This window comes from Camponotus vicinus, unplaced genomic scaffold (assembly GCF_025532165.1).
Source record: "Camponotus vicinus isolate PSW18456_S1 unplaced genomic scaffold, iyCamVici1.0 SCAF_2, whole genome shotgun sequence".
NCBI lineage: Eukaryota > Metazoa > Arthropoda > Insecta > Hymenoptera > Formicidae > Camponotus > Camponotus vicinus.
The window spans coordinates 4,265,760-4,293,714 of NW_028141956.1; the positions used below are offsets into that span (position 1 = coordinate 4,265,760).

The 27,955-nt window shown below is 39.7% G+C and overlaps 1 protein-coding gene across 1 annotated transcript; it reads left to right on the top strand.

The window, feature by feature from the left end:
* The first annotated feature begins 819 nt into the window (after positions 1-819).
* LOC145967441 (uncharacterized) lies at positions 820-27,955 on the top strand. Its single transcript, XM_083092327.1, has 2 exons — positions 820-1,979; positions 18,892-27,955. The coding sequence occupies exons 1-2, from the start codon at positions 1,872-1,874 to the stop codon at positions 20,278-20,280; spliced, it is 1,497 nt and encodes a 498-aa protein (XP_082948453.1). The 5' UTR covers positions 820-1,871; the 3' UTR covers positions 20,281-27,955.

Sequence of the window (27,955 nt, forward strand, 5' to 3'; positions counted from 1 at the left end):
TTTGAAATTTTTTTCATTGAAATTAAATTATTAATTAGTTTACATTTTATCACGCAATCCGCAGTGTTTGTGGCGCTTTATCTGTGTGATCTTGAGAATTAAAATAAAACGATAAAACTCGACTTTGCAAGGTTTTACTTGAAGTTTTTATGTCTAATATATTTATTCATACTTTTGACGCTCAAGTTGAGGATACAGAAATCTGCGAAAAAAATGATTTAAAGAGATGTGTGTTATTTACTATGTTATTTGGAAGTCATTTTAAGCTGTACTGGGATTAAATTAACGGTTTATGATTCAAATTTCTTCTCTGCAACACACGCCTTCTCAAGATATATTATCTGGCATACGCGCGCGTAAGGACGCATTCAAAAGCCCGTCATATGAGAAACTGTACGCCACGCTGATCGTAATCTCTTAATTTCGCATGTTTTTACGCCCCCGCAGGCATGGCATTCAAGTACCCAAACCGGTATAACGCGACTTCGCGGTCGCACCAAGTTGCACAGGATTAAACTAATCGCGGGAAGATACAAGGACATCAGGCACAGTAACCCTGCGTGCTGTTTTTTTTTCTTTAAGAGAAGTTTTTGTATCTCTTATTCGGTTTGAATTTTAAATTAAATCAACATTTTATTCCGGTGTTTGATATTTATTGTAATGAACGTAATTTAAAAGTAACACAAATAACACAATTTAATATTTGTACTTATACTTAACATACGATTATATAATTTTATATATATTTATAATTACAGTTAAATGTTGTAATGATGATTACGTTTCTTTTCCTCTTATTAAGTCTCGCCATAAAGATAGAATTCACCGAGAAAAAGGAGAGAAAAAATAGCAAATGTGCAAAGATGGGAAGCGATGGTTTGACACTGACAATCGAGTTTAAGGATAAGCACAGACGAGCAGCATACTCCCATAAGTACATCCGTGCGGCGCGGAGTACCGCGGCAGAATGAGCGTGAGCGACGAGCGAGCCGTGGCAGATGAAGTGAAGTAGGTGGGGAGGACAGGCAGACGCAGATTGGTCTGCGCGTTGCGCTCGCAGTAGGAGTGGGGATACTACAGCTGAGCGCTGTATAGAGTCGGGGAGTCGCACGTTTCAGTCAGTAGCACATGAGCGCTCGTGGAGTGAGTATCGAGGTGGTCTCGTTTCCAAACGGGCGAGGATGTCAATTCGTGATCGACGAGCGACTGTGAGAGGATCGTCTAACGTCTAAGTCTAACCGCGCGTGCACGTCGTCGATATCCGGTATCGAGAACGAGCCGAGGGTAAAATTAAGAGTTGTACGCTCGACGTGAGCGATAGAGGAATACGATCGACGCATATCGTAATTGCATCGCTGCTCTGTGCGAGCCACGTGGATGCGGAATACGTGCCGTCTCTCCCGTTTTCGGACAAGCTTCGCGAGCGAAGAGACGTCCTACGCAGTGATCGGAGGAATAAGCGACACATCATTGGATCGCGCCCTGTTCATCCACAGTCGAGTCGCGTTCACGAGAGGACCGTCGCACAACGGCCTTCATAAATTTTCGCCCGATAGTCAATATAACATAAGCAAAATCGCCATTTAGACACGGATCTAAGTTTTGTTCGGAGAAACGAGCACTCGTCTTTGCGGGTCGTGTTGAGGTATCTCGCTGCAGCGAGATATCGGATTTATTCCGACGAAGATACGTCGATCGGTGAGAGAAGCATCTGCGACGGTGGATCGATAGCGATCGAGGATAAACGAAGGAGAGTAATCTTCACGTTCGCCAGCGAATCGCGCGGATTGTGATGCGAGCCGCCGATTTCATTAAATTTCTAATTTAATTGAAGTGAAGTGCACGTGCAGTTTTTTCGAAGCGGCCCGAAAATGGTGCCAACACAACAGGATAGTCCCTCGAACTCGGGGATACCCATCGTATTTGGATCTTTACTGGTTGACCAAAACTCACCGACGCCTTACTCAGATGCGACTCAGGTAATTACGTAGAAGTAATTAGAATTTTATTACATGTGTATTTGAAAAAATCAAGAGAATTTTTTGGATTTTTCTACTTTTATTTTTTTTTTAATTTTGCTTTTATTTGATCTCTAATGAACGATTCAGTTTTGATCATAAATTTTTCTCTATGATTGTATGAGAAAAAACATTAAGAAATCCATAAAGTAAATAAATTTATTAAATTTGTTAGTAAATAAATTATATTAAATTTTTTTTTATCATCGAAAACTATAATTTTATCTAAAAATTTGAATGGAAATGTTTGAAAAATCAAAGAAAACTCAAGATTTTTTCGAAAATTTTGAAAAAGTATTCTGCATTCATGGCTAGTATTCATTTGTGAGAGGAAATATATAGACACATTTTTTTCGTCTGTTTTATTTTTATGACTATTATTTTTGTATAGCATTCGAAAGTTCTTCGACAATATTTTCTTTTAAACGAACACTAGCCATAAATCTTAAATTGAAAAAGCACAGATTTCGGTCGTAAGATATTTTTAAATATTTTCCAACGACCAAGACCATGTTGTCGGGATAAGGCTAAAAATTTATGAAAAATATATTTTACGTAGTTATACACCGTAAAATTAACATTGCGATAGTTACATCCCTCATTATCCGCGGATGTGTTAAGGTAGCTATGTGAAGGAGAAGTACGATTATAGGAATCGAGATAAAAATCACTTCGCATTAGACAGAAATTGCGTCGATACACGATACGGCCTGTTCGAGTCGGCTATTAAATTAATCCTCAGACGGGGGATCGCCTGACAGCCGACCAGCGATAACGGATCCATATTATAAAGTTTCATTTTGCGAAATAAATTTTTCGGTTGAAATGTCCGATCCTGTAAATTCCCGTTATATCGATTTCTCTCTGTTTTTTCTAAAGACAATTTTCAGTGCAAATTAAAAAAAAAAGTATACACTATATGGTCCTGCGAGTTTGAATGGCGTCGGTATTCGCATGACGAGGGTTAAGCTGTTTATTTTGAAAGCGACGCAGGTAAAAATTTCGAAACTTCCACATCAGAGGTTTGCTGCTACCTCGTGAATACTTTGACGGTCTTCCTCGAGTCGGATTAACACTCTGAAAGAGCGCTTTCCTCGGTTTCGATAAATGGGAAATATGGTTTTTTTCCATAGCGAGAATATCATAGCGCAAAGATTAATGATACTGTTAATAATATGGAAAAATATATAATTAAAAATGTATCGAAACTATATTCTTATCTACGCGCGTGGCACGAAGCGTATAAATCTCGAGTGTTAACGAAATTTATTGCTTCACGGCGGATTCTCTTTCGTATTCATCGATGCGACTTTTATGAATTTATGACGGACGATCGCGTTGGTTACACAGCTGGAAATGACAGGCGCGATTTCTCGAAACATCATACGTGCGTTTATTCACCGCGCAATTCGCGTCCTTTTTTCGCGATAATCGGAAACATTCTTCGTGGTTTCTGTTAGATTGTGCATTAAGTCATTCCCAATACGAAGGCTCACTATCAATCTATCAATCTATCAATTTTTTATGCAATGATCATTATTACTTATATAAAGCAATTAAAGAAATTGTATTTTATTTTTATATTTGATTACGATAATTTTTTTTTCTACAATCCATCTTGAAAAAATTAAAGAAATATTTGGATACGTCGAGAAATATTGACGTAAATGTAATCTTAAAGCGGAACAACTGTAAGGATGAAAGTTTTGGTCATCGGTGCAATCCATCCGAGAATGATTCAGTGCATTATTGGCCTTGTCGAAAAGATTTCTATACTTTGATGAGGAATATGATAGTATATTGAGATAATAAATCGTTGGGCGAAACGCAAAATATCGCCGACGCGTTGTTTGTTTGCGGGACTCGTCTCTTCGACGTCATAAACAATGTTTTTTTTTTCATGCTTATATATCGACCGACGAAGTTCGCGGCAATGTCTTTGAACGAAAAAAAATGAGTCGTTCCAAATATAGGAATGTATTTATCCTCCTGCTGAACGAGAGATTCGACACATACATTTATTTAATACAATTCATTACAATATTCCGAGAATACTCAGCCATTACATAAATCAAATATATATCGGTAAGCAGTAAAAATATAAACAGCAAAGAAATTGATGGTGTATGAAATCGGAAAGTATATTCTCTTCATCTTTTCAATCTTTCTACACTAGAAACGCATTATTCGGATTTAACGTAATCCTTCGTAGAGAATTTTTCTCGGAAAGTCGAAAGGGAGAAAGGACGGCTTCGAAAACATCAAAGAAAAGGGTCGTCGGATACAATTTGAGTGTGCCTTCTGCTCTTCAGACCCACGTAGTGTTACATCCCTACTTTAGACCTGTGCATTCGATGAGCGTGATGCGTAGTACGCATGTGTGCGTAGGTACGTGTGCGTGTGTTTCGTTGCGAGCGACGAAACGGGGATGCCATATGGCTCGCGTGAAAATTCGTAGGTATTTCCAGACCTCGGCTCCTCGCATCGAGAGACCGATATGCGGACCGGATATTCCTCCCCCGTACATAATTGCTTGGTGGCACACACAGATCTAGCCAGCATTTTTCTAAGCCGTGGCCTCGAAATCCTTCGACCGGTCAGTTATCCTTCGGGACTTTAATGACTCCGGGGGCCTCTAATTCTAGAGCTCGGTCCGTCCAGGTAGTCCTACGCACGGTTGTGTATTTTGTATCGCTCCGGGGAAATAACATTCCCCGATACCCGGTTCCCGAGTATCGGTTCGCGGCGCGGAATAATCGATCGATCGCGTCATCGTCGTGATTTTTGATTTCGCACGCACGACTCTTGCCGCCGCGTTGGAATCGTTGCAGAGGCTGTAATTCGACGGTGCAACACGGTCGTTTATTTAGATCGATATCGAATTAGGAACATGGACGCTATCCAGCTTAGGATCTTTGAAGATTCGTTTAAATAACTCCAGAATATTAAGATATGCGCGTTCAAATCATACCTCATTTCCGCGTAATATACATTGTAAAATTTATTACGATACATTTCGTAAAATGGAAATTAATCTGGTATCAACATTTTAATATTTATTGTTCTCTCTCTCTCTTTCTCAACACAGGTAAATAATTATTAGATAATTTAATATAAGAAAAATAAAAATAAGAGTGATTTAAAAGAGGTGATTTTCATTAAATAAATTTTATATATATGTAATGTAAAAAATTACATTTAAAATACAATTTTTCAAAGAGAATATACTTTTTACATATCTGTTTTTTTTTACTTAATTCGAAGATTATTTCGATTTGATTGGCGGAATTACGCTAGCTATTTTAATTTCTTTCCATATTCCATAACTTCGCATTACGTGTTATCAAATCTCTGCTGCATCCGTCTCGAGAAACCGCAATATGTGAGTCATGAATACTCGTCCAGAATGCGCGATTGAAAGGCGCAAGAGGGAGCAGGACAGACAATATAGAATTTCGTATACTTGATATCAAATTCACTAAAATAAAAGTCAGTTTTTGAAACGCTTGATATTTTCGCATGCATGCTGTATTTGCTAAATACTCATTTTTATTCACACGTTTCTGCATGAAACTAGGAATATTTCACAACACTTGGATCTTTACCCAAGGATACAATTATACGTAGAGTTTTATTCATCTGACGTGGAATGTATTTTTCGATCTTTGATTTACGTCGCTTCGGAAATCAACTATTCGTGTGCGTATAAATGTGTGTATTAGGGCGCGGCGCGGAAAGGACGAAAAAAGGACTCGAGACGGGGAACGTGAGATCCGTAATTTTCGTCTCGATTCCAATTTCTTTTTCTCGCGGGCTTAATCTCGTCCGGTAAATTGGCCCTCTGAACTTCTCTTTGACTGCTCTCGGCCTTTCTGGCCTCCTTCGTCTCTCTCCTCCTCCTCTGATAGGTACAATCCCATCAAATTATCCCGATTACCTGTAGCCTTGGCGGTATGCGCGAGCCTTTCTACTAGAGACAAGCGTGCATCAACGTTAACAACGATTTCGAAGTCGAACACGTGCTGCCAACATTCGCATGACGTGAGTTTCGTTAGAATCTCGCCACGTATTTACCGCTAAACACAGTCTGTCGTCTGCTTCTCGTCTTGCGTTGACATTGAGCGCTAATTCTTACGCTAGACAACTCGAATCTTCCATTCGTCTCGAGAGAAAAATCTATTTGTATCTCCATATCGTTCTTTCGCATTACGCGAGTTACGTTAACAAACTCCACGATGCTTACGTGCACCGAAAAAATTGTATTCTTAACTTAAGAATATGCCACTTATCTTTAGAATATATACCACTAAAATAGGCGCCAAGAGGATCCTCTTAAGTTAAGAGGAAAATCTTCTAAAGAGATATTCTTAATACACAGAGAAAAATATTTCTTTGGATTTAATAAATTTTGTTGAAGTCAAATAAATTTAATTATTGGTCTAAAAGTTTTTTTCCGCCTAATTTCAAATAATCTGTTTAATATTCTGAATCTCAACAAGGAATCCAGATTATTAAATAAATTATTTTAAATTCAGCTTAAAATTAAACTGATAAACAGTGATGTCAGAAAGAGGATGCGGCTCACATGCACACAGAGAACCTGTGTGTGAGCAGCATCTTCTCTTTCGCACCACTGCTAAGGGAAAAAAATATACTTTAGATCTTACGTTAATACAAGCCCTTTATATACATTTCATGATAAATATTGAATACGAAAAAAATTAAGAGTGATGTCGCCGCGTTGTAGCAAATGAAGAAACATGTCGCGCACACGAAAATCGAGTTGCGGCGTAGAAGTCGCAAATTAAGAATATATTCTTATTCATTAAGAATATATTCTTATTTATTAAGAATATTTATTAAGAGGACTTATAAAGTATACATTTCAAGAATACAATTTTTTCGGTGTGCATTATTGTCGCCGTATCTCTATATCTACTCGCACGTTTAAAAAGACATCGCAACTCGGTAAGCGATTAAGTAATCTTGGCAAACACACGGCAGATAACGTCTCTTAATGCACTTGGCTGCAATTACGTAAACAAGCGTAGCGTAATTTTAATCGAGAGAGACGAGCTCCCTCGATGCGCGTCGCCTTCGTGCTATCGAGAGTAAAAACCTTGGAGCGGATATGCGGTCCCGGCTCGCTTTCATAGAAAGCTCGCGTGATAACGCGACGCGGCGCGGGGTAGGTCGCACGATGTTCTGGGAAGCGCATCCGGTGCGGCGGCTGGAAGAAAGATCCGCGTTTTATCGTCGACAATTATCGTCGGGCAATTACCAATATCCCGTAGTCAGCTGGCTGTGCCGGCTATCATCTGTCAGAGCCGCGGCCGATCGCGAAGAATACAGATGATCGTACGCGTGAACGTGACATTTCGCACTCGCACGATTATTCTATTTACGAAAATGATTATTGACATCCGTGTGCGGGTAACACAGAAAAAAAGGACATTCTTGTTTTGAAAATATATTTAGTTTTAACATGGAAATCTTGAAATGAGATTATGTTGTGTTAATTAAAGAAAAATATAATTGCTTGAATAATTGCTTACTTGAATGAAGCCATTTTATATAGTTCAATCAAGAAAAATATATTCTTATGATTTAAGATTTAATTTTCTTGAATGGAAAAGAAACAATGTTGGATAGAAAATAACATTTTTAAATCAAAGATTATAATTTTCTTAAAGTAGAATTAAATAATTATATATTCTTGAGGTGATAATTATAATATTAAAATAAGACTATAATATTGTTGAAATTTAAAATTATTAAATTCTTCTAAGAAGATTATAAATTGTTGCGTATATACGAAACAAATGAACGCGTTAGCTTAAGTATATAAGTTTTGATTTGACACTTATTTTTTTCTGTGTATGCGCGTCCTCGTGTCACGTTTTTCAATTCTCGTTCAACGCGATCTCGCTACAAGTGCGATTGAAAAAATTAAACACCTCATCTTATAGCATTGATGTTAAAGATATTTAAATATCTCGTGCTTGACGATTTAAATATCGTGATGAAAAAAATATAAAGACTACAATTCAAAGATGAATATTTTAAACATATTTTATTGAGATACGAATCAAGATAAATTTACATCTTTCGGGACGAAAACAAAATTGGAATGAAAATTGTTCCATAAAATTTCTCTCCATCAATATTTATTACGTTACTTGATTAGACTCGCAAGCGCATGTAAATAGTAAAAGAGAAAAAAATGATCACGCATGCTGCAGGTTTTAATCGCTGATCGTTAGATTATCTAGCGGGCGAATTATTAACCGCGACGGTGAAACCATCGGCGATGCCGTAACATCGTGCTAACCGGTGTAACGGTATTACAAAAGCGACAGTGAAATGGCGGGATGAGAGGCTCCGCCGCCGGTTTCGCTCCTCGAAAGTTACGCGTGCGAGTCCGCGCGAGTCACGTCACGTTGTAATTACTTTGTGTTTTACTTAAGCGAGCGATAGAACGCGATAAGCACGGCGATAGCGTTAAGCGCGAGTTCGCTCAGATTCCTGACAGTATATATATATTATTATATATATATGGTAGGGCGAATAGAAGAAAGCGGAAAAGAAGTCGCGCGTCGGCGAACGAGGAACAGTTACGTCTTTTGTCGAGTATGCATAAAATCGGCCGTAAAGATTGGAGTTACGGTGGCGCTGTAGGAAGATCCCGATAAGAGCTGGGATTTCTACTTGGGTGGTGCGAGTTATTGTTACGGTTATGTGAATATAAAGCGGGATTATCTCGCGACGATCGCGCGCGCTTAAAAGACCAACTGTAAATATCGCAAACGTAGACGGCACGTTATACATTATATTAAAATCCGTATACGTACCTTTAACTATGACATCTCGTCACTTTAAATGCGAGCGGATCTATTACACCTTGCGCACATTTTTCGTCATGCATTTAAATTTATTTTTAATAATCGTTACATCGTCGCGAGAAATGACACATTTGCAAGATAAGACAAGTGTTTGCTTTAATATTTTTTTTCCCGTAATATATATTTGTGTTTACAAAATTCGCACGATAATAACAACAGGCGTACGAGTCTGCAAACGCGCGATAAAATGAGGTCTTTGACGTTATCGGTTATTTGCCTATCATCCTGCTCATTATCTATCGATCTAATCTCAATGACATTGCCGTATCGGGTGCACAATGTCGTCTCTATCTAGGTATCTCGTAAAAAGCAACGAGGCAAAACAACGGTGCGATTGATTCCCGACCCGGAAATAACGTTCGCGAGTTCCTTAAGCGGGACATTACGAGAGATTCTATGGCGCGAAAAAAACGATTCGTGTGTCGCCGAAAGAGAGAGAGAGAGAGAGACGATGAAAAAAAATGCTTTTAGCGTTCCCCGGGCCTCTACGGTCGATCGAGCGAGATTAATGTCTATTGCAAGGTCGCGTTGACAGATTCATAGCGGTAAATTGTGCCGGCGAAGGTCAAACGAAAATACGTTCGCCGAGACGAACGGTCGCTGGATCAAATGTACGGTGCTGTTTGCAAAGAATTGATTTTAACTCTGTTGGAGGCGAATAATCTTTTTTTTTCCTTACATCGAAACCGTATCTCCTTTTGGGTGAGGCGAACCGCTATCGAGTTTTGCATTGACGAGCTTGAAGTAATATTATAGTAAAAAAACGAGATTCTTGCACCTATGAAAATATTGTCATTTATATGTGTATAAAAATATTATCTTAGTACCGTATTAATAAAAGCAAATTTATGCAGAAGAAACTGCTACGTCGATGGTTTGTCTAATGGATTAGTGTTGTTTTTCGTTTCGCAATTTCAAAGTCAACTAGCGTTGTTTAATCAAATTGTACTATTTATCGTTGAAATTAGCATAAAAATTAATGTAGAAATTAGTTTGATAGTTTCACTCGAATGAGGACTTGAAAAGGATGATTTACGGATGATTTTAAGGCAAAATACAGCGCCATGTTCGAGATTCGATGTGCTTAAAAAACACTTAGGCCTGCCAGGCACAGATATATCGTTGTGTATTTTATAAGTGCCATGATCGCATTCGCGCGAGCTGGATGAATCACTATGACGGGCATTCGACACGACGCGACGATAGATAAAGAGAGAAAGAGAGGAGAGGCAGATAACGGAAGGAGGCTCGAAGGCTCCGTTATCAGACGATTTTGCTAAATCGCCTGTCGCTGCGATCGTTTCCCAGTGTTACCAGGTGGTAACATCCGATGTTTCGTAAACGACGACACGGATGTGACGCATCTCGGATGGAACATCAGGTCGATGGACTGTTACGAGCGGCTTTAACGAAGAAGTCCTGAAATGAATTCCGCTATTCAGTGAATTATAAATTTTTATGAAGTTTTACACATTTTTTGTCTCACTTAAGGCTTATTTTTTTTACAAATTAATTTTTAGAATAAGGCATTGATGAAAAATATTATATAAATATATTTTATTTCAATAATACATTAAATAAAATATCTTTATTTTAATTTTAAAAATATAATTACAGTATAATTAATATTATTATTGAAAATATTTTTCAGGAGAATATCATTTCTTATGCAATTATTTTTTTTCTCGGGGGATTTGTTTTACCAAAAAAAAAGGAAACTATATTAAATATATATATTCGCGTATAGGAAAGTGATTACAGCTGAAAACGTCCAATGAGTCGAATGTCAAAAACATGCCAAATGATTAAAAAGTAATCCGAATTCGGTTTCGGCGTGAAATACATTAATAGCCGGCATCGTTCATTGAAAACTTGACCGAACCGAGCGTGATTTGCGAGAACGCTATTCGCGCAACGATAGTTTCGAACTATGGAACTACCGCAGGTGCGGAGATACTTCGGAAACACAGAGAAGGGAGGGGGGCAGAGGGTGGACGACAATTTTTCCAAGCTCTAAATACAGGCGGCAGGCAGAGAATCGATATGCCAGGAGGATAACGATAGAGGTGCAATCGGTAGCGAGTAGGGCGCGGGTTGGCCAAGGACAGCTGCGTCGAGAAAACGCGGCCATCGCGCATCGAGCGTCGATCGAATGGTGGAGGCAGGCAGCAACAGCGGCAGCAAGCAGCAACACGAGAAGGCGAGAGAGAAAGAGAGAGAGAGAAAGAGAGGTGCTCGTAAATAACGACCGGGCGTCACGAAATTACTTTTGGGGCACACGCCGTCGCCTCTTCTTCTTCTTTTTCTCCCGTACTACCGTGTACGATTCTTGATCTTCGTACGTACGTACCGGTTTCGTGTACCCGGGCAATCGACGAAGCTTCCTCGCTGCTGAAATCTTATGTCGTCGGGAACTCCCCGCGTATATCCCCGATTTTCGTTAATTGGCTGTTTCGTACGTTAATTTAAAATGTTATGTAAATACATGGCGGTTGCGGGGACATCATTGGATAATTTAATTTCTCCTCGTCAAATAAAAATGTCACGGCGTATTTAATTATTACGTGCGTTTTCAAATTTTCATATGCAATTATAAAAATCTACGTGGAAAGTCTATGTTATTAAAAGAAAGTTGCGAGAACTGTTTGAAATTATGAAATAATTAGCAGTATATGAAAGGGAGCGCTATATTTTCATTTAAAAATTATATTAATATTTCTCTCTCTCTTTCTCCTTCTCTTGTATTTCTCATCCTTGTATTCTCATCGTTGTATCGTTTTTACGATTTTAGAAATTTGCACAAAAATCGAATATGAGACTTTCCACTCTTGCCTGTTGTCTGCTACCTTTATCATTCAAGCTATTCAAAATCTTTATACGTATAATAGTATTCATTCGTCTAACGATGCTGGACGCCTACGATATACTTTTTACTAGGCATAAAAAGCATTATTTTAATACAATAGTATCAGATTAATTTTATTAGCCCTTGTAAATCAAATATTAAAAGAAAGTTGCGAGAACTGTTTGAAATTATGAAATAATTAGCGGTATATGGAAGGGAGCGCTATATTTTCATTAAAAAAAAAATTATATTAATACTTCTCTCTCTCTTGTATTTTTCGTCCTCGTACGTATCGTTTTTACGATTTTAGAAATTGCACAAAAATCGAACTTGAGACTTCCCGCTCTTGCCTGTTGTTTGCTACCTTTATTATTCAAGCTATTCAAGATCTTTATACGTATAATAGTATTCATTCGTCTAACGATGCTGGACGCCTACAATATACTTTTTACTAGGCATAAAAAGCATTATTTTAACACAATAGTACTAGATTAATCTTATTGGCACTTGTAAATCAAGTATTAAAAGAAAGTTGCGAGAACTGTTTGAAATTATAAAATAATTAGCGGTATATGAAAGGGAACGCTATATTTTCATTTAAAAATTATATTAATATTTCTCTCTCTCTTTCTCCTTCTCTTGTATTTTTCACCCTTGTACGTATCGTTTTTACGATTTTAGAAATTGCACAAAAATCGAACTTGAGACTTCCCGCTCTTGCCTGTTGTTTGCTATCTTTATCATTCAAGCTATTCAAGATCTTTATACGTATAATAGTATTCATTCGTCTAACGATGTTGGACGCCTACGATATACTTTTTACTAGGCATAAAAAGCATTATTTTAACACAATAGTACCAGATTAATTTTATTAGCACTTGTAAATCAAGTATTAAAAAAAAATGCGAGAACTGTTTGAAATTATGAAATAATTAGCGGTATATGAAAGGGAGCGCTATATTTTCATTTAAAAATTATATTAATATTTCTCTCTCTCTTTCTCCTTCTCTTGTATTTCTCATCCTTGTACGTATCATTTTTACGATTTTAGAAATTTGCACAAAAATCGAATATGAGACTTTCCACTCTTGCCTGTTGTCTGCTACCTTTATCATTCAAGCTATTCAAAATCTTTATACGTATAATAGTATTCATTCGTCTAACGATGCTGGACGCCTACGATATACTTTTTACTAGGCATAAAAAGCATTTTAACACAATAGTATCAGATTAATTTTATTAGCCCTTGTAAATCAAGTATTAAAAGAAAGTTGCGAGAACTGTTTGAAATTATGAAATAATTAGCGGTATATGGAAGGGAGCGCTATATTTTCATTAAAAAAAAAATTATATTAATACTTCTCTCTCTCTTGTATTTTTCGTCCTCGTACGTATCGTTTTTACGATTTTAGAAATTGCACAAAAATCGAACTTGAGACTTTCCGCTCTTGCCTGTTGTTTGCTACCTTTATTATTCAAGCTATTCAAGATCTTTATACGTATAATAGTATTCATTCGTCTAACGATGTTGGACGCCTACGATATACTTTTTACTAAGCATAAAAAGCATTATTTTAACACAATAGTACCAGATTAATTTTATTAGCACTTGTAAATCAAGTATTAAAAAAAAATGCGAGAACTGTTTGAAATTATGAAATAATTAGCGGTATATGAAAGGGAGCGCTATATTTTCATTTAAAAATTATATTAATATTTCTCTCTCTCTTTCTCCTTCTCTTGTATTTCTCAGCCTTGTACGTATCATTTTTACGATTTTAGAAATTGCACAAAAATCGAACTTGAGACTTTCCGCTCTTGCCTGTTGTTTGCTATCTTTATCATTCAAGCTATTCAAGATCTTTATACGTATAATAGTATTCATTCGTCTAACGATGCTGGACGCCTACGATATACTTTTTACTAGGCATAAAAAGCATTATTTTAACACAATAGTATCAGATTAATTTTATTAGCACTTGTAAATCAAGTATTAAAAGAAAGTTGCGAGAACTGTTTGAAATTATGAAATAATTAGCGGTATATGGAAGGGAGCGCTATATTTTCATTAAAAAAAAATTATATTAATACTTCTCTCTCTCTTGTATTTTTCGTCCTCGTACGTATCGTTTTTACGATTTTAGAAATTGCACAAAAATCGAACTTGAGACTTTCCACTCTTGCCTGTTGTTTGCTATCTTTATTATTCAAGCTATTCAAGATCTTTATACGTATAATAGTATTCATTCGTCTAACGATGCTGGACGCCTACAATATACTTTTTACTAGGCATAAAAAGCATTATTTTAAGACAATAGTACTAGATTAATCTTATTGGCACTTGTAAATCAAGTATTAAAAGAAAGTTGCGAGAACTGTTTGAAATTATGAAATAATTAGCGGTATATGGAAGGGAGCGCTATATTTTCATTAAAAAAAAATTATATTAATACTTCTCTCTCTCTTGTATTTTTCGTCTTCGTACGTATCGTTTTTACGATTTTAGAAATTGCACAAAAATCGAACTTGAGACTTTCCGCTCTTGCCTGTTGTTTGCTACCTTTATTATTCAAGCTATTCAAGATCTTTATACGTATAATAGTATTCATTCGTCTAACGATGTTGGACGCCTACGATATACTTTTTACTAGGCATAAAAAGCATTATTTTAACACAATAGTACCAGATTAATCTTATTAGCACTTGTAAATCAAGTTGTCAAGTTGGGACCCTCCGCTCGTACGTTACGTACACTAACAAACGCCAACACAACAGAGCGAGAGATCCGACGATTCTCTCAATTTGAATTGCGTCTAACGGGAGATCGCGCTGAATATAAACGCGGGATGCGAATCAGAGAGTAGAGGTGATGGCTCTCCTTTTCGTAACCTACATTCAGTCCTCGCGATCTCCGCCGCACTCCCGCGGTACGTCGACCGTCCGACATCTGAAAGTATAATACACGCCGCGCATACACGGCGTTAGCCGCATTAACATACACCGCTGTCTAATAAGCAACGCAAATCGCGAGCAGATCAGAATGCGATGCCCTTGCGTTCGCGCGCGATCTCTTCTTCTTCTTCCTCGCCGACGAGGGGGAGCCCGTTTTTGCGTTTCTCGATAATTACGCGTTGCGTAACACGCACTGCGGCCCGCCTGCGCGCATTAACGACGCTCTTCCAAGGTCCGCTCTTTCGTGGAAAGTCCGCGGAGCGAAACGGCCTGGGAAATTGGTCGGTTCGGAGGGGGGGGGGGGGGGGCGAGGCCTCTCTCTTTCGCAAGAACCGGTATATCTTTATCCTCGATATCGTTGTGATATCGTTGCATCGCTTTTGCGTACGAATTTTTTCGCCAGGAATTATACGTGACTCTTGCTCGGTCTTGCTCGAGGGAGAACGTAATCGTATTTCGCGCACAATTTAAAAAAAAGAATGTCTACAATCTCTGGAAACTTTTTTTCCGATACTATAAACGAGCGTACGTGTTCGTGAGGTTCTATAGATAGAACCCTGGCAGGCCCTTAAAGACTCAAAGACCGCGCAATATAAATGCAGGCAATGGGCTCGGGCTCTAATAAAAAACCGTCCATAAACCATTTTCTCGGATCTATCGAGATACGTGCGCAGCGACCAGAGATATCCGCTTTAACGGCACCACTTTTATAATGCGAGCGAAACATATGGCGAAGCTACGTAAGCTACAACCAAATACACACGGGGGCCCCACCCACCTTGTCGGATCCCTTGAAAATCATACTTTCGACACAATCCTCTCGCGAGCAACAGTCACGCTCGATTTGGCGGTTTCGTGTCCGTGCGATTTTCACGGGTCGCAGGTAAAAGCCGACCGGCAAAGATAATGATTTATCGGGGCCCCGCCAGCGGTGGCGGAAGACCCCGGGGGGGCCTTCGCAACGACTTCGCTTCTACCTTGGCGGCTCGGGCTTTTTTTTTAAGGCCCCCAGATTCCCGGGCCGGCGTCGTTGCGGCCTCTCGAGAGGAGAGAGAATCCATTAGGTCGATCGCGGGCCGCCTGGTCGACGATATCTCTCATTTTTGCGGCTTGTAGCTCGTCAAAAACGATCGGGCCGCCTCGATATACACACGATGTGTTGCGCCAGATATTGCGCGAGACGCAAGACCGTAGGTTCATCCTTTTCTATCGGGTGTTACATAAATCGGATCGCGAACGCCGCGGCTGAGTTTCGGCGAACGACGGCGTAATATGTCTGGTCGAAGTAATCATCTTGGATGATCGCACAGTCGATCGTTCAGCCGTATAGTTATCGGTTATTAACCAATTAGAGATTATCATCTAGATATTTATACCGTCAATTAAAGTAATTATAACAGAGTGAGGTGAACAAAGATCGCGATATTTTTCGATGGCAATGTATATGTCTACACTTATCGTAAACTCAATAAAGATTGATGGTTATTTATATTATCATGGTAAAAGATATCGTTATAAAACCGATAACAAAATCGGAAATAAAAAATAAATATTATAAAAAATAAATATTTGAAATATAACCATATTAAATTTTATTATATATTAAATATTAAATATTTTATTATAGATTTTTATTTTCGTGGTTTCAAATTGAAAAAATCATAACTTTTATATCGCAAGATTTAAACGTCTCCCCAATCTTTTTTTCCTTGGACTATAATTCAGAAATTATATTCGCGTGTCGACACATTTTTTCAAAGTTACACCTCAGAGTCCACCTTATCCTTATCCCAGTCTCGCGAGAGAAAGAAAGAGAGAGAGAGAGAGAGAGAGAGAAATATTGTGCGCGCCGAATGCGCCTATTACTGAACAGGGAAGTGTCTGAATCGGCTGTGAAACCTACGGAGGAGAGCGCTCGCGGCCCCGAACCATTTGAAACTTTCTCACGTTTCGCGGCACAAATGACAATTCCGTGTTTCACGGCCGCGCGACTAGGAAGCGGCGAGAGGTGATTTACAAGAGCGACTCGTCGTTTGTGCGTCACCGACGAACGATCCTTGAGTCGCGCCCCCCTCCCTCCTCCCCCTCGCCTCCCGTTACCGGCTCGACCGTGCACGTAAATGCGTGTATATGCGTGTGTGCTATTATACACGTGCACTCCCCGTGACTGCGCGCTCTCTCTCTCTCTCTCTCTCTCTCTCTCTCTCTCTCTCTCTCTCTCTCTCTCTCTCTCTCTCTCTTTCTTCCTTTCTCGCGGCGATTCGCGACTTTACGACGTCGCGTGCGACCAAAAAGGACAATACGCGCGGCTTTTCCTCTTCCTCTTCCTTTCTCAGCGATAACGCGAGGCGCGCGCCGGCGAGTCGCGTTTGATCTATGGCTCTCCTATCGTCCACCTCCTCCTTCCCCTCCTCCTCACGGTGATCACGATCGCGGAAGAGGATTGCCGTATATCGACGAATCCACCGAGGGACGCGATTGTCATTCCGTATGTTGATCGCGCGGCCAGCTATCAGTGTTTTTCAATCAACGTTTCGAGGAACGAGATGTAGTTGCGCGAATAAATCTCGTTACGATGCTCTGTAAAAAATGTCGGATCAAAAGTAGACATTTCTCTCTCTTATTTTAATTATTAGCTTTGATGATTTGATGGGGAAAGATGTGAAATTATTCATTAATATTTAAGAGCAAGATTTTAAAATGATTGAAAGACAAATGTTTCTACTCTTTGCTTTTCCTTTCTAATTCCAGGGAATTATGTTCGAGATAATATTTTTTTCCGTTTCAAATATTTAAATTAGCTATCCTAAAAAATACACTCTTCGTATTTTAATGGACATCGGTGTCGAGATTAAAATTATATTGGTTCGATGCTTCTCACAGTACGCTGTTTCGACGAACGAAAGAATCTCTTCGCTGCGTTCTTTTTAAGATCGCGTTATATTGTACGTGGGAGTTCAAAATTATACGCATTGCAGAAGGAATATGATTGTGTGCGTCAATGTCAATCAGAAGCGGGAGAAGATCGAGCAAAAATCGAGGTCAGAATTCCGGCGAATCGAGAGATTTGGAGCTCGATCGATCCGTTCTCCCAATCTGCGTGCGCAACGCAATCGCGATCCGGATAGTCCTCGGTACGATTAGCTCGATTCGGTCTTTACGCGGTTTGTCATACATAGCCACACAACTCGTGTGTGTGTTTCTCTACATGTGCGCTCGCATACGTATTCATGGCGAAAAGAGACGCGCATATAGCCCGGAGCGGTGCGCGTACACGCACCATACACGCACGCGATCGCTCAAGTTCGCGAAGGCCACCATCGTATAGCGAGTTGAGATGCGGAGTCTGTCTCTCGAGCTCGGCCTTGGTCACCCGCTTCCGTCAGCTGCGGGCTAATTGTGAATAACGTGTCGATACGCAGGCACGCATGTGCATGTGCACGCACGCACGCACGCACGCACGTACGGGGCCCCCGATTCCGTGACGAGGCGGCAAGGAGCCTTTTCCGTGTCGCGCCCGCTTTGTAGCGTAATGTCGGAAATTACTGCCGAAACGGGAGCAGCCGCTCGCTTTATTACGGGTGTCGTGTCTCTCGATTCGTTTTACCTTCGTTCTTTTTTTTTTCTTCTTTTCATACACATAAGCGCTCTCTCCCGATCGAATCGATCGCGGTTCGTGTGGTTGGTGCGTCAGCCACAAAAAAATTAAAAAAAAAATGCCGACCTGTATTCGTCGCATCCCATATATATTTAACGTCGAATGTGATTGTTCGATTCCGGGTAGTGTTTGTCTAATGCAAAGATCGCGGTCAACTCGATGCATCCGATGGGAGGGATGATAATCACTCGTGGTTAGATGTGGAATTAAATAGATGGATATCGGCGAATATTGATATCACTCACCGGGCTCCTCTTTCAATGCAATAGTTTGAATTCCATCCTCTGGTCTTGATTTAAAATAACTCGCGTATTTTTATATTGTGGCATATTGCTGTGCAATACCAGATATTGACGTATAGTTACAAATTATTGATATTACGTATAGTTAAATTATTGATTATCGACGTAATTTGAAATATGCTAAATGTAAGAATTTCTTGGCTAAAAATATTATATAATCGATGTATTCGAATTTAAAATAAACGAATGCCATTCTCTTGTTTATCTGTTGCAGACCAAGAAAAATAATCCGAACCGAATCAAAAGGCCTATGAACGCATTCATGGTTTGGTCGCAGATGGAACGCAGAAAGATCTGCGAAGTACAGCCGGATATGCACAATGCCGAGATCAGCAAGAAATTGGGAAAAAAATGGAAGTTGTTATCGGAGGAGGCTAGGCAGCCCTTCAGGGACGAGGCCGAGCGGCTGAGGCAGCTGCATCAAAAACAATATCCAAATTACAAGTATCGACCTAGGAAGAAGACCTCGAAACCCGCGGAAGTCTCGAAAACAAAGGAAAGGAAGAGACCGCGAAAGTCAGCGTCATTATCGTTGGCTCTGCCGTCGCCGTCGCCTTCGGTATCATCATCGCCGTCCCCATCACCGTCACCGTCGTCATCGTCATCGTTGTCGACGCCATCAAACAGCCCGATGGTGCATACCTCATACGTAGCTGCTTCCCCGATGTCGCCGCCCTCGGCGGCACCCGCCGCTAGTCACGCAAGCAGAACAAGAAACGATAATAATAATAACAACACTCAACAACACACGTTGAAGAAACCGCTGAAGAGATTGCAGACTCTGGCGAGCAACAAACCGGTATCTAGGCTGAACTCCAAGCAAGTTCGACTGACTTTGGAGACTCTGGACACCCCAATGCACTCTGATGTGGATTACACCTCGGCACCGCCCATAGTGACCGCTAAAGTGCCCACCAGCCCGACCTGTGACACCCCGGATTCGCCGGAATCCGCTACTTTCTACGATGATAACTACTCCTCAGAGTCCTCCACGGTCCACGCAATCTACAATGTCATCCCTATCAGCAAGATCAAGCAGGAACCGAAGGTCGAACTGGACAACACAAATGATTTCGGCAACAAGAACGTAATCTTGCCCGATATAACGTCGGTGATGCGCACGAACAACCGCGGATATTGCCGCGCAAACTCGGCTTCTGGCATTCGGCAATCGGCGACGAGTTTGCACAACAAAGAGGAGAAGCTGAAGGAGGCGATTTTCGGCATGAAACGAGAGACGAGCCCGTTCAGGACGTGGTCGCAACCTTTGATGATGGACGCGGTCATTCCATCCAATACGTTACTTGCGTCACAATCGCCCGTCATGTCATCTATTCCAACGACCACGACGACTGGCACTACGGGAGTCCTTCTCACCGATGACTCTTTGCTCCCCGATGACTCCTTCGGTAACATTGGTTGCTCGGTTAAACTCGAGGAACTGATAAGCAACGCCGAATTGTCCGACGACCTGTCCGAACTGGCTGACTTGGCGACCATAGAAGAAATGGAGGATATGAAGGACATGGACTTCACGTCCAGTACTGACATCATGGCCATACTTCTCAACCACAGCAACGATTGGGCCCCGTCAAACTTTTGAAAAATCAAAAAAATGATTAAGAATAACAGATAAGGAATGGACATCTTATTCAGCTTCGGTTTGTATGCAACGCTTCTTTCACGAAGAGGAATCGTTAGTATGTTTGTCAACCGCATTACGGGTTGCTGTTCTCAGGATGGATTAGTCTTCTTCGTGAACAGGAAGAGAAGTTTGTGTCCGCGATGCCCCGCGAGCATCTCGCGAACCGATCAATTTGAAGATCTCGGCTAAACATGTTGGTGACGATAAGGCGTGTTATCGCGACTGCTAGCGTCGAGCTTTTTTCCCATACGAATCACACGTGCTCGACTTTCGAAAGACGGCCGAATGTATCGTCATTTGCCATCGCGTGTCTTCGTCTTTTGTACTTGGCGCTCGAGAAGATATTGCTCCTCGAAAATGTACGCCTCCACGATTTTTTTCTCGAATTGACGCGCGTCGTGGCTTTCGTGTCTCTTTTGTATTTAATGCAGGCGAGTGTTCGCGAGACCAATCATTATATTGAGTCGGAATGTCTCTTCGAGGGGAAGAGATACGATCGTTTGGGTTGCAGTTAACTTCGACCGTATAATCTTTGCGGATAGCGAGATATTCATAGAATGGATGATAATTAGCATGTATAAGCTATTAAGATAAATTTAAAAGATAGGGCACACTTGGCTTTGTTTTATAGTTCTTTTTGTCTTGGAGAAATTTAAATTCTTGAAAAATATTTAGGACTCTCCATTATCTCGCTACGAGCCGAAAGAGACGTTTAACACCATGATTGCAGCGACGAACATCAGAGATTTGATACTTGATAGTGCTGAACTTTTTTTACGAACTAGTCCGCCAATATTAAATTTTTAGATATTTAAAGCGATTGTATTTTCATTGGCTCTTTTCGTATTTCGAATATCAGCACAGCAAGATTGGCAGTTTTTTACTTCAACAAAGAACTGGCGAATCATCTTCGCAGCATTAACGGATATTGGTCGTTGAAAAAGAAAAGAGGAAGAAGAAGACGAACGATAGCCACGATGAGTGACGGTTTCGAGAGCCAGATGTTTTTCTTTTTTTTTTGTATATGTATTGTAGTATACTTTTGTATGAAGATAGATATCGGTAAGCGTGGGTGTGGGCGATTGGGGTCGCGCGGATCGAAGACGGATCGAGAAGGAAATTCGGAGGAAAGCAAAGTTTTGATTTTTCACGAAACGGTTCCTCGTCTCTGCGCGATTCGCAACTGCCCACTTTTTGTTGTATATACCGAGAAAATGTGTATTTAGTAGAATATAATATATATTGGAGATATATAAGTATAAACACACACAATCTCCCCAGCAATGGTGCGTAACGCGCGCGCATTGTGCGTGACGTCGGCGTTCTTTCTAAATTCATTAGAATTATCACCTAAAATTATATATAGCATAGAACGATAAGGACGCGGAATTAAGTTAAAATTACGATTAAATTAAATATAATAAAGATAAGTAATTAGTAATTAATTTAAATTGAAGAGATGAGAATTGGATGATCAGGCAGGATTAGCGTTAAGATGCTGCAAAGATGGATACACATGGTGGAATTATTTTTTCGTCGCTTTTGAAAGAGATTTGGTTTGTTTTTGCGCTTCTTTATGCTTTTATTATTATATTCTGCACCAACTTTTTGGCATTTTATTAAATTGGGACGATGTTGAGACGGAAATCGGAAAATTTCAATTTATTTTATTTTTTTTTCTTATTTGTATTTATGTCTCCTGATAAATGATTAAGGCAAAGTGCGGCGTCACACCGTATGATAAATCAGGAGTGGAAATAAGGAGCGCTACTTGATTATTATAAATGATCCTGGATACCCTCGGGAACCTGTAGAATCGTATCTTCACGCAAAGTGGAATGAATGCGGGAAGAATGTTGATCGGCATAATACGCGTGCGTTGCTGCTGCTGCTACTTTCGTACATATATAAAATATGTATATTGAAATAATGATATGGATGTTGAAAAGTGAATAATTCGCGAGATATATAAATATATATATCGCTACGTCGACGATAATCGCTTTGTCCTCCCGCGAGAAACGGCGAAGCGATCGGCAAAAGCGATCATCGGAAAGCTCCCTCGTGAAAGGAACAACTTGTCGTCGATTTGGAACAGGCAAATGAGATGGAACGATACGGCTAGTGTGACGATCGATCGTACGTAATTCTCGTGCGAATTGACAGAATAGTTTCTCGAGATACTTTGAGAATTTGCTCAGAATATTCGCAGATGTATCCTCGAGATATCCCGACATCAAAGAATATTTTCTCCGGATCGTCATACTTTTGGGGGATACTTTTGGCGAGGCTATTCTTTCGTCGGGCTCCGCTACTTTTTCGGTATCCCTCTCCAAATGTGCGCATCCCCGAGATTCGAGAAAGGAAAAAAAAAGAAAAAAAAAAGAAAATGAGTGCTCGCGACGAAGGTAAGTCCGAGGGAGGAAAGCGCGATCGCTTCGGTCGAGAACGGGAACGAGCACATACACACTACACACGTACACGCACACATACGCACACGCATACACATGTACATGAAAGATAACGCGCGAGCGTTTCTCCGATCGATCGCTTGCACGATCGACGCTGAATCCAGCGGTTAAGATCCAGCGACGGCATCGGCCGGCGATCGAGCGAGCCACGCTTGGTTGCGCGAGAGCGCACGGTTATCGATATATCAAACATTTGATCTCATAGTCTCTTTTACATTTACGTTCGCGTAGCGGTTAATTTCCGACGATTGTTCGTAAACGGTGATTAGCGATAGTCGCACCGATACCAGCGAGTTCACTACCAGCCGTTTCTTTTTTATTTTTCTGTAAGATTTATCATGCTACGTTTCCGAGCATATAGCGCATCTATATGCTTTTATTATTATTATTATTATTATTATTATTATTATTATTATTATTATTATTATATATTATTATTCATATATATTAACATTGTTTTGTTCAATTATTAATATTATTAATATTATTACTTTTACTGTAATTATACGCGATTTTATCGTCATATTATTATCAATACTATTATTATTGATACTACTATTATTACTCGTACTTGCTATCGCCAATTGCGATTGAGCGAAAGAGGGGAAAGGACTCGGCGAACGCCTCCTTGATCGGCGCGAAAGGACGAGCGAGCGATTTTGACGCGACGTGTGATCCTTACGGAGTACGGTCGATCCTTGAAATTTGCGAAAAAGAGAAGAAAACGGCAAATAGTTTCTGATTGTGATGAGATGAGTTGCTCGACGTGAATTTTCGCGCTCGCAAATTCTGTTTATCTTCTTTCTTTCCTCTTTTTTTTTTCTTTCTCACTGAAGGCGAGCGGCCATCGCACTGCGCCAATTAACGCGTGTCGCAATCAACGCTATCGTTTCTTTTTTTTCACTTTTTTTTCTTTTCTAATCGAAAAACGGTCAAGGGCAAAGGGCTCGTCGTTTTCGGCAAAGGACGAATGATGTTTGGGAAAGGGAAGGGATTAAATAAAGAAGAATTGGATAAAACTGAGAAAAAGGAAAATAAGATACAAAGAAAACACAGTGCCTATCACTCCGGTCTGGAAACTCTCGTACAAAAATCATATACAGGGCCAAGAGGAACAAAGTATAATGTTAGTGTTGATAGCTATTTACATGAAAGCGCAATAAGAATTATTAACGATACAATTGCTCCGAAATTCTCGTCTCCTTACTAGAGCACGTCTCACACAGGAAACTTATAGCGATTGGATTTACATAGTTTATGCGAGACGAGCAGAGATCGAAATCGGTAGATTTAAAGGCGAGGATAACGAAGGAAAGAGATGGATTGGAGAAAGAGTCGTTATTGTAGAGAGGAGAGAATAGGAGCGAATATAATCTTTCACGAGTAGAAAAGCAGGCTGTGTCGATTCTAAAATTTTCACGAAAACGCTTTTTCGCGAACAGCGCTACATATCAAGCCGCGTAATATATGCCACGCTCGTTCAACGTTCGTAATCGCACAAATAATCGCGCTAATGCGAGGAAAAATTACCAACGATACTCGCATGATACTCTCGCGTCGAAAAAAAAATTAGTTTCTGTAATTAATCAGCAAATTATTTCATCGTGTCGAACATCGAAACATTCGATCATTTGGGACTTTCGACGAGGACAGCAACGAATATAGTGACATATTGCCTCGTAACGTTAAGATTATATCGACTTATCTTTTAAGACCTCTGCCGAAGCTTGGAGCTTTAGGTTTGCATCCGAAGGCGGTAGAAAACTATCGTGACGAGGGGATATGAATTCAGATACCATAAATTACTCGAGTAATTTGCAGTTGAGCGCACACGACGACGACAACGACGACGAAGGGCACTTGTACAAACAGAGCGCGATGAGCGAGAAAGAGCGCGGGAAACTTCGGAACCGGCTCAATAGAACGCGAGCCACCTTTTAACGTTTAATCCGCCTTCGCAATTCGCTTTGTAGCTTCGTGAAAGCTATTGTTCGCGCGGATAGAGATCGACGATAAGTACGCGGCGCGCATCTCCATGTACGTTAGCTGGGTCACAGTTCGCACGTGTGTGCGAGAGATGCTCGACCTCTCTCTCTTTCTCGTACGCCACGATTATGGCGAATGCGTATTTGGACCTGGAGCCATTCTTACATTCGAATTTATTTCAACGCGCAGAATGGAAATTTAAAGCGACGTTAGAATAGAAACTTGATAATAATTTGAATAATAAATTGCAGTCTCTCTCACACACACACACACACACACATGTATATTATTATAATGATGTAAGAAAAATAAAGAAGGCACAACATTTTGATTTTTAGGTAGTTATACAAATTAAAAAGAGAAATCTGCACAATATATTGTGTCGTCTTTTTTCTGGAACGAATTAATATTCGTATCCATGTTTCTGATGAAAAAAAAATTGTTTGAGATATGAAAAGGAACCGGCTCGCATATTTGATCGTTTTCATGTTGATTCGAAATTTTATCAAGTTTTTATAAGCGTTCGCAAATTAATGACCGGCGCTATAGATTATTATTCACCGGTTCAAGCTCTTTTGCTCCAGACACGCATTTGTTGCGATCGTAATTTTGCAAGCGCTTAGTAGAAGAGGCAAGGAAGTGTGTGTATGTGTGTCCACTCGGACAGGAGCGGGAATTTCGTATGCGAACGGGTACAACAGTGAGATATATATCTAAATCGATGGATATGTATTGCAAAAGCGACCAAAAAGCGAGAAAAAGGAAAAGGAAAAAAAGAAGAGAAAAGGGAAATTAACGAACGAGTTACAAAATATATGGAATGAGATACGCGTAGTTGTATGTAAAAGAGAGGGGAAAAATAAGTTTGCGGCGACGCGAAGAATGCAAGACGATGCCGACCTGTGTCATTGTGTGCGTTTTGCTTTCCCGTAGATTTATTGGAATGTTGTCAAGAGCGTTTCTCGCACTTGTCCCGTCTCGCGCCGAAAGCGCACGCATTACGGCGAGAGACGGGAACGTGGGAAACTCTGATTTAGAGTGCTTCCACCACGAATTCTATCGCTCAAGTTTTTCTTCATTTTCCTCTTCAAGCGCACTTTGCGTTATATATTTGCCTCGTACGCGATAAAACTCTGCAAGAGAACTTTACAAGACGATTCGCGCTTGAATGCGATTATTTTCGTAGTGATTTTATATGCGTTACAATTGAAAAATCAGTACAGCGATTGTAAAATTTTAATGTATTCTTATGGGACGCATGTTATACAAAAATATATACGAGACTATGTTAGGAGATTGCGCTTAATTACGATCGGATTTTCTTGCTTTCTTCGCACCGCAACCGCCTTCTATTCTTAACGAATGTCGTCGATACGACTTGGAGGATCGCCAATTTTTTTTATCGTCCGATCTCTAATAATCGTTACGTACCACACAAATGTCGCGTTCCACGTGTAAATGTTAGGAACGCCTTAGAAAGAGGGGGATGCACGCGCACGTTTCTCCTGTTACAAATTACTGCTCAAATAAATCGTAAGCCGTGATATATATGCATCTCGGCGGACTCGAAGTCGCACCGACAACGCACCTCCGTGTGTTACGATTAGGATTTTTCAATTTTTACAAAACTTCATCGAGTAACAAGTAAACTTAAGCGCGCGCGCATTCGCGGCCACTCGAATCGTCTGCGACAAATATCTTGGATAAATTTGTGTAACAATTAATTTCCAAAATTTCAATAATAAACAATCATTAATAATTATCCGTATTTTTATTCAGAGTTCAATTGGTCTAAGAACAGACAAATTTTAAGTGCACTCTTAATTTAAAATAATCGAATTAAGATTAAGGTTAATATTTCATGTAAATATCAAATCTTTTATTGAAATTATAACGATTCGACCGCCAACCAATGCGCGCATATATTCGTATATATATATACATACATATATATACATATATATATGTGTATGAATGACTTGACAAATAGATGTGTAGTAGTTTCTAACAAATTCTTAGCATGTATATATGTCTAATTGAAAGTGTCGTGGGAGGAGGAAAGATTTTTTGATATTTCGAGATTGCGCTTCGATGGGCTACAGTTACATTTGGTGTACGTATAAGGTTTATTCAGAGCCATTATTTACGGTTAACGTGTAATATCTTTAATATTGGTCGGATAATGCATTCGTGTACCTTAGGCGTTTGTCGCGTGACATGTAATCGCTTGTGTCGATATGTATCAAGAAAGAATGCGCGAGCTTTCGTAAATTATTTTTTTTCTCGTAAAAAAAAAGAAGAAAACAGGTACAGATCATTTTCTCGATGCTACATTATCATTGTTCCGGGTAGAAAAAGAAGAAAAAAGTATCAAATGTAAGAGTGCAGCTTCTCGCGAGAGAGAAAAGGAGTACATCAAAGTGCAATATTCCGCGAAGACGAGCGATTAGCTGCGAAAGCAAGATAGAACTCATTTTTATCGAGATACTTAACTCGCGTTGAAAACCCTGATCTCAGTCGAGATGTCTATTTTTCATGTCGAGGAGTCGATATATCGAAAGGAGGGAAAAAAAGAGGTAACACCTTTCGAAGAAAAAGATGCCGTAAATTTTTCGCGATATTTTTACACAGACCTGTACCTTTCGCAATAACCGGCCGGTTCGTTTAACTTTCTCGCGATCATATAAGACGGAAAGAGTTTTCAGAATTTTCTTTTTTTATTTTTCCTCCCTTTTTTTAATTATTGCGTCAATCATTGCGTCGTTTTGTTGCATCGCTCGATCTTTTTTGTTTCTTTTTTTCCTTAGCATCGATTACACGTAACGGAAGAGCTTGTTTCCGTCGAAGATTTTGCTTATTTTCTGTTTATATACGTCTTTGATATACCGCACGTTCTTCAGCCGGAGCATCGTGAAGTTCCGTCGGTTTTTATGGTAACAGGAATATATTTCGTGTAAGAGATGCGCTTCTAAGTTATGTACTCTAGCTTTTAAGTTTCAGCATATATACATAATTGAAGGAAAGCAGGAAGAAAAGAACTAACTTTTTAAATACCAACTGTACATTTGTATTTAGTAATCTTGTTTATAATATCTTTAACATTATTACATTGTTATTAAGTATCCGATTTGTATCATTTTTTATCGAAATTATTAAAAAATAACTTGAAAAAATAA

Coding starts and splice junctions, on each gene's coding strand:
- LOC145967441 (XM_083092327.1), top strand. CDS start 1,872: ATGGTGCCAACACAACAGGATAGTCCCTCGAACTCGGGGATACCCATC. Junction 1,980..18,891: donor CTTACTCAGATGCGACTCAG/GTAATTACGTAG, acceptor TATCTGTTGCAG/ACCAAGAAAAATAATCCGAA.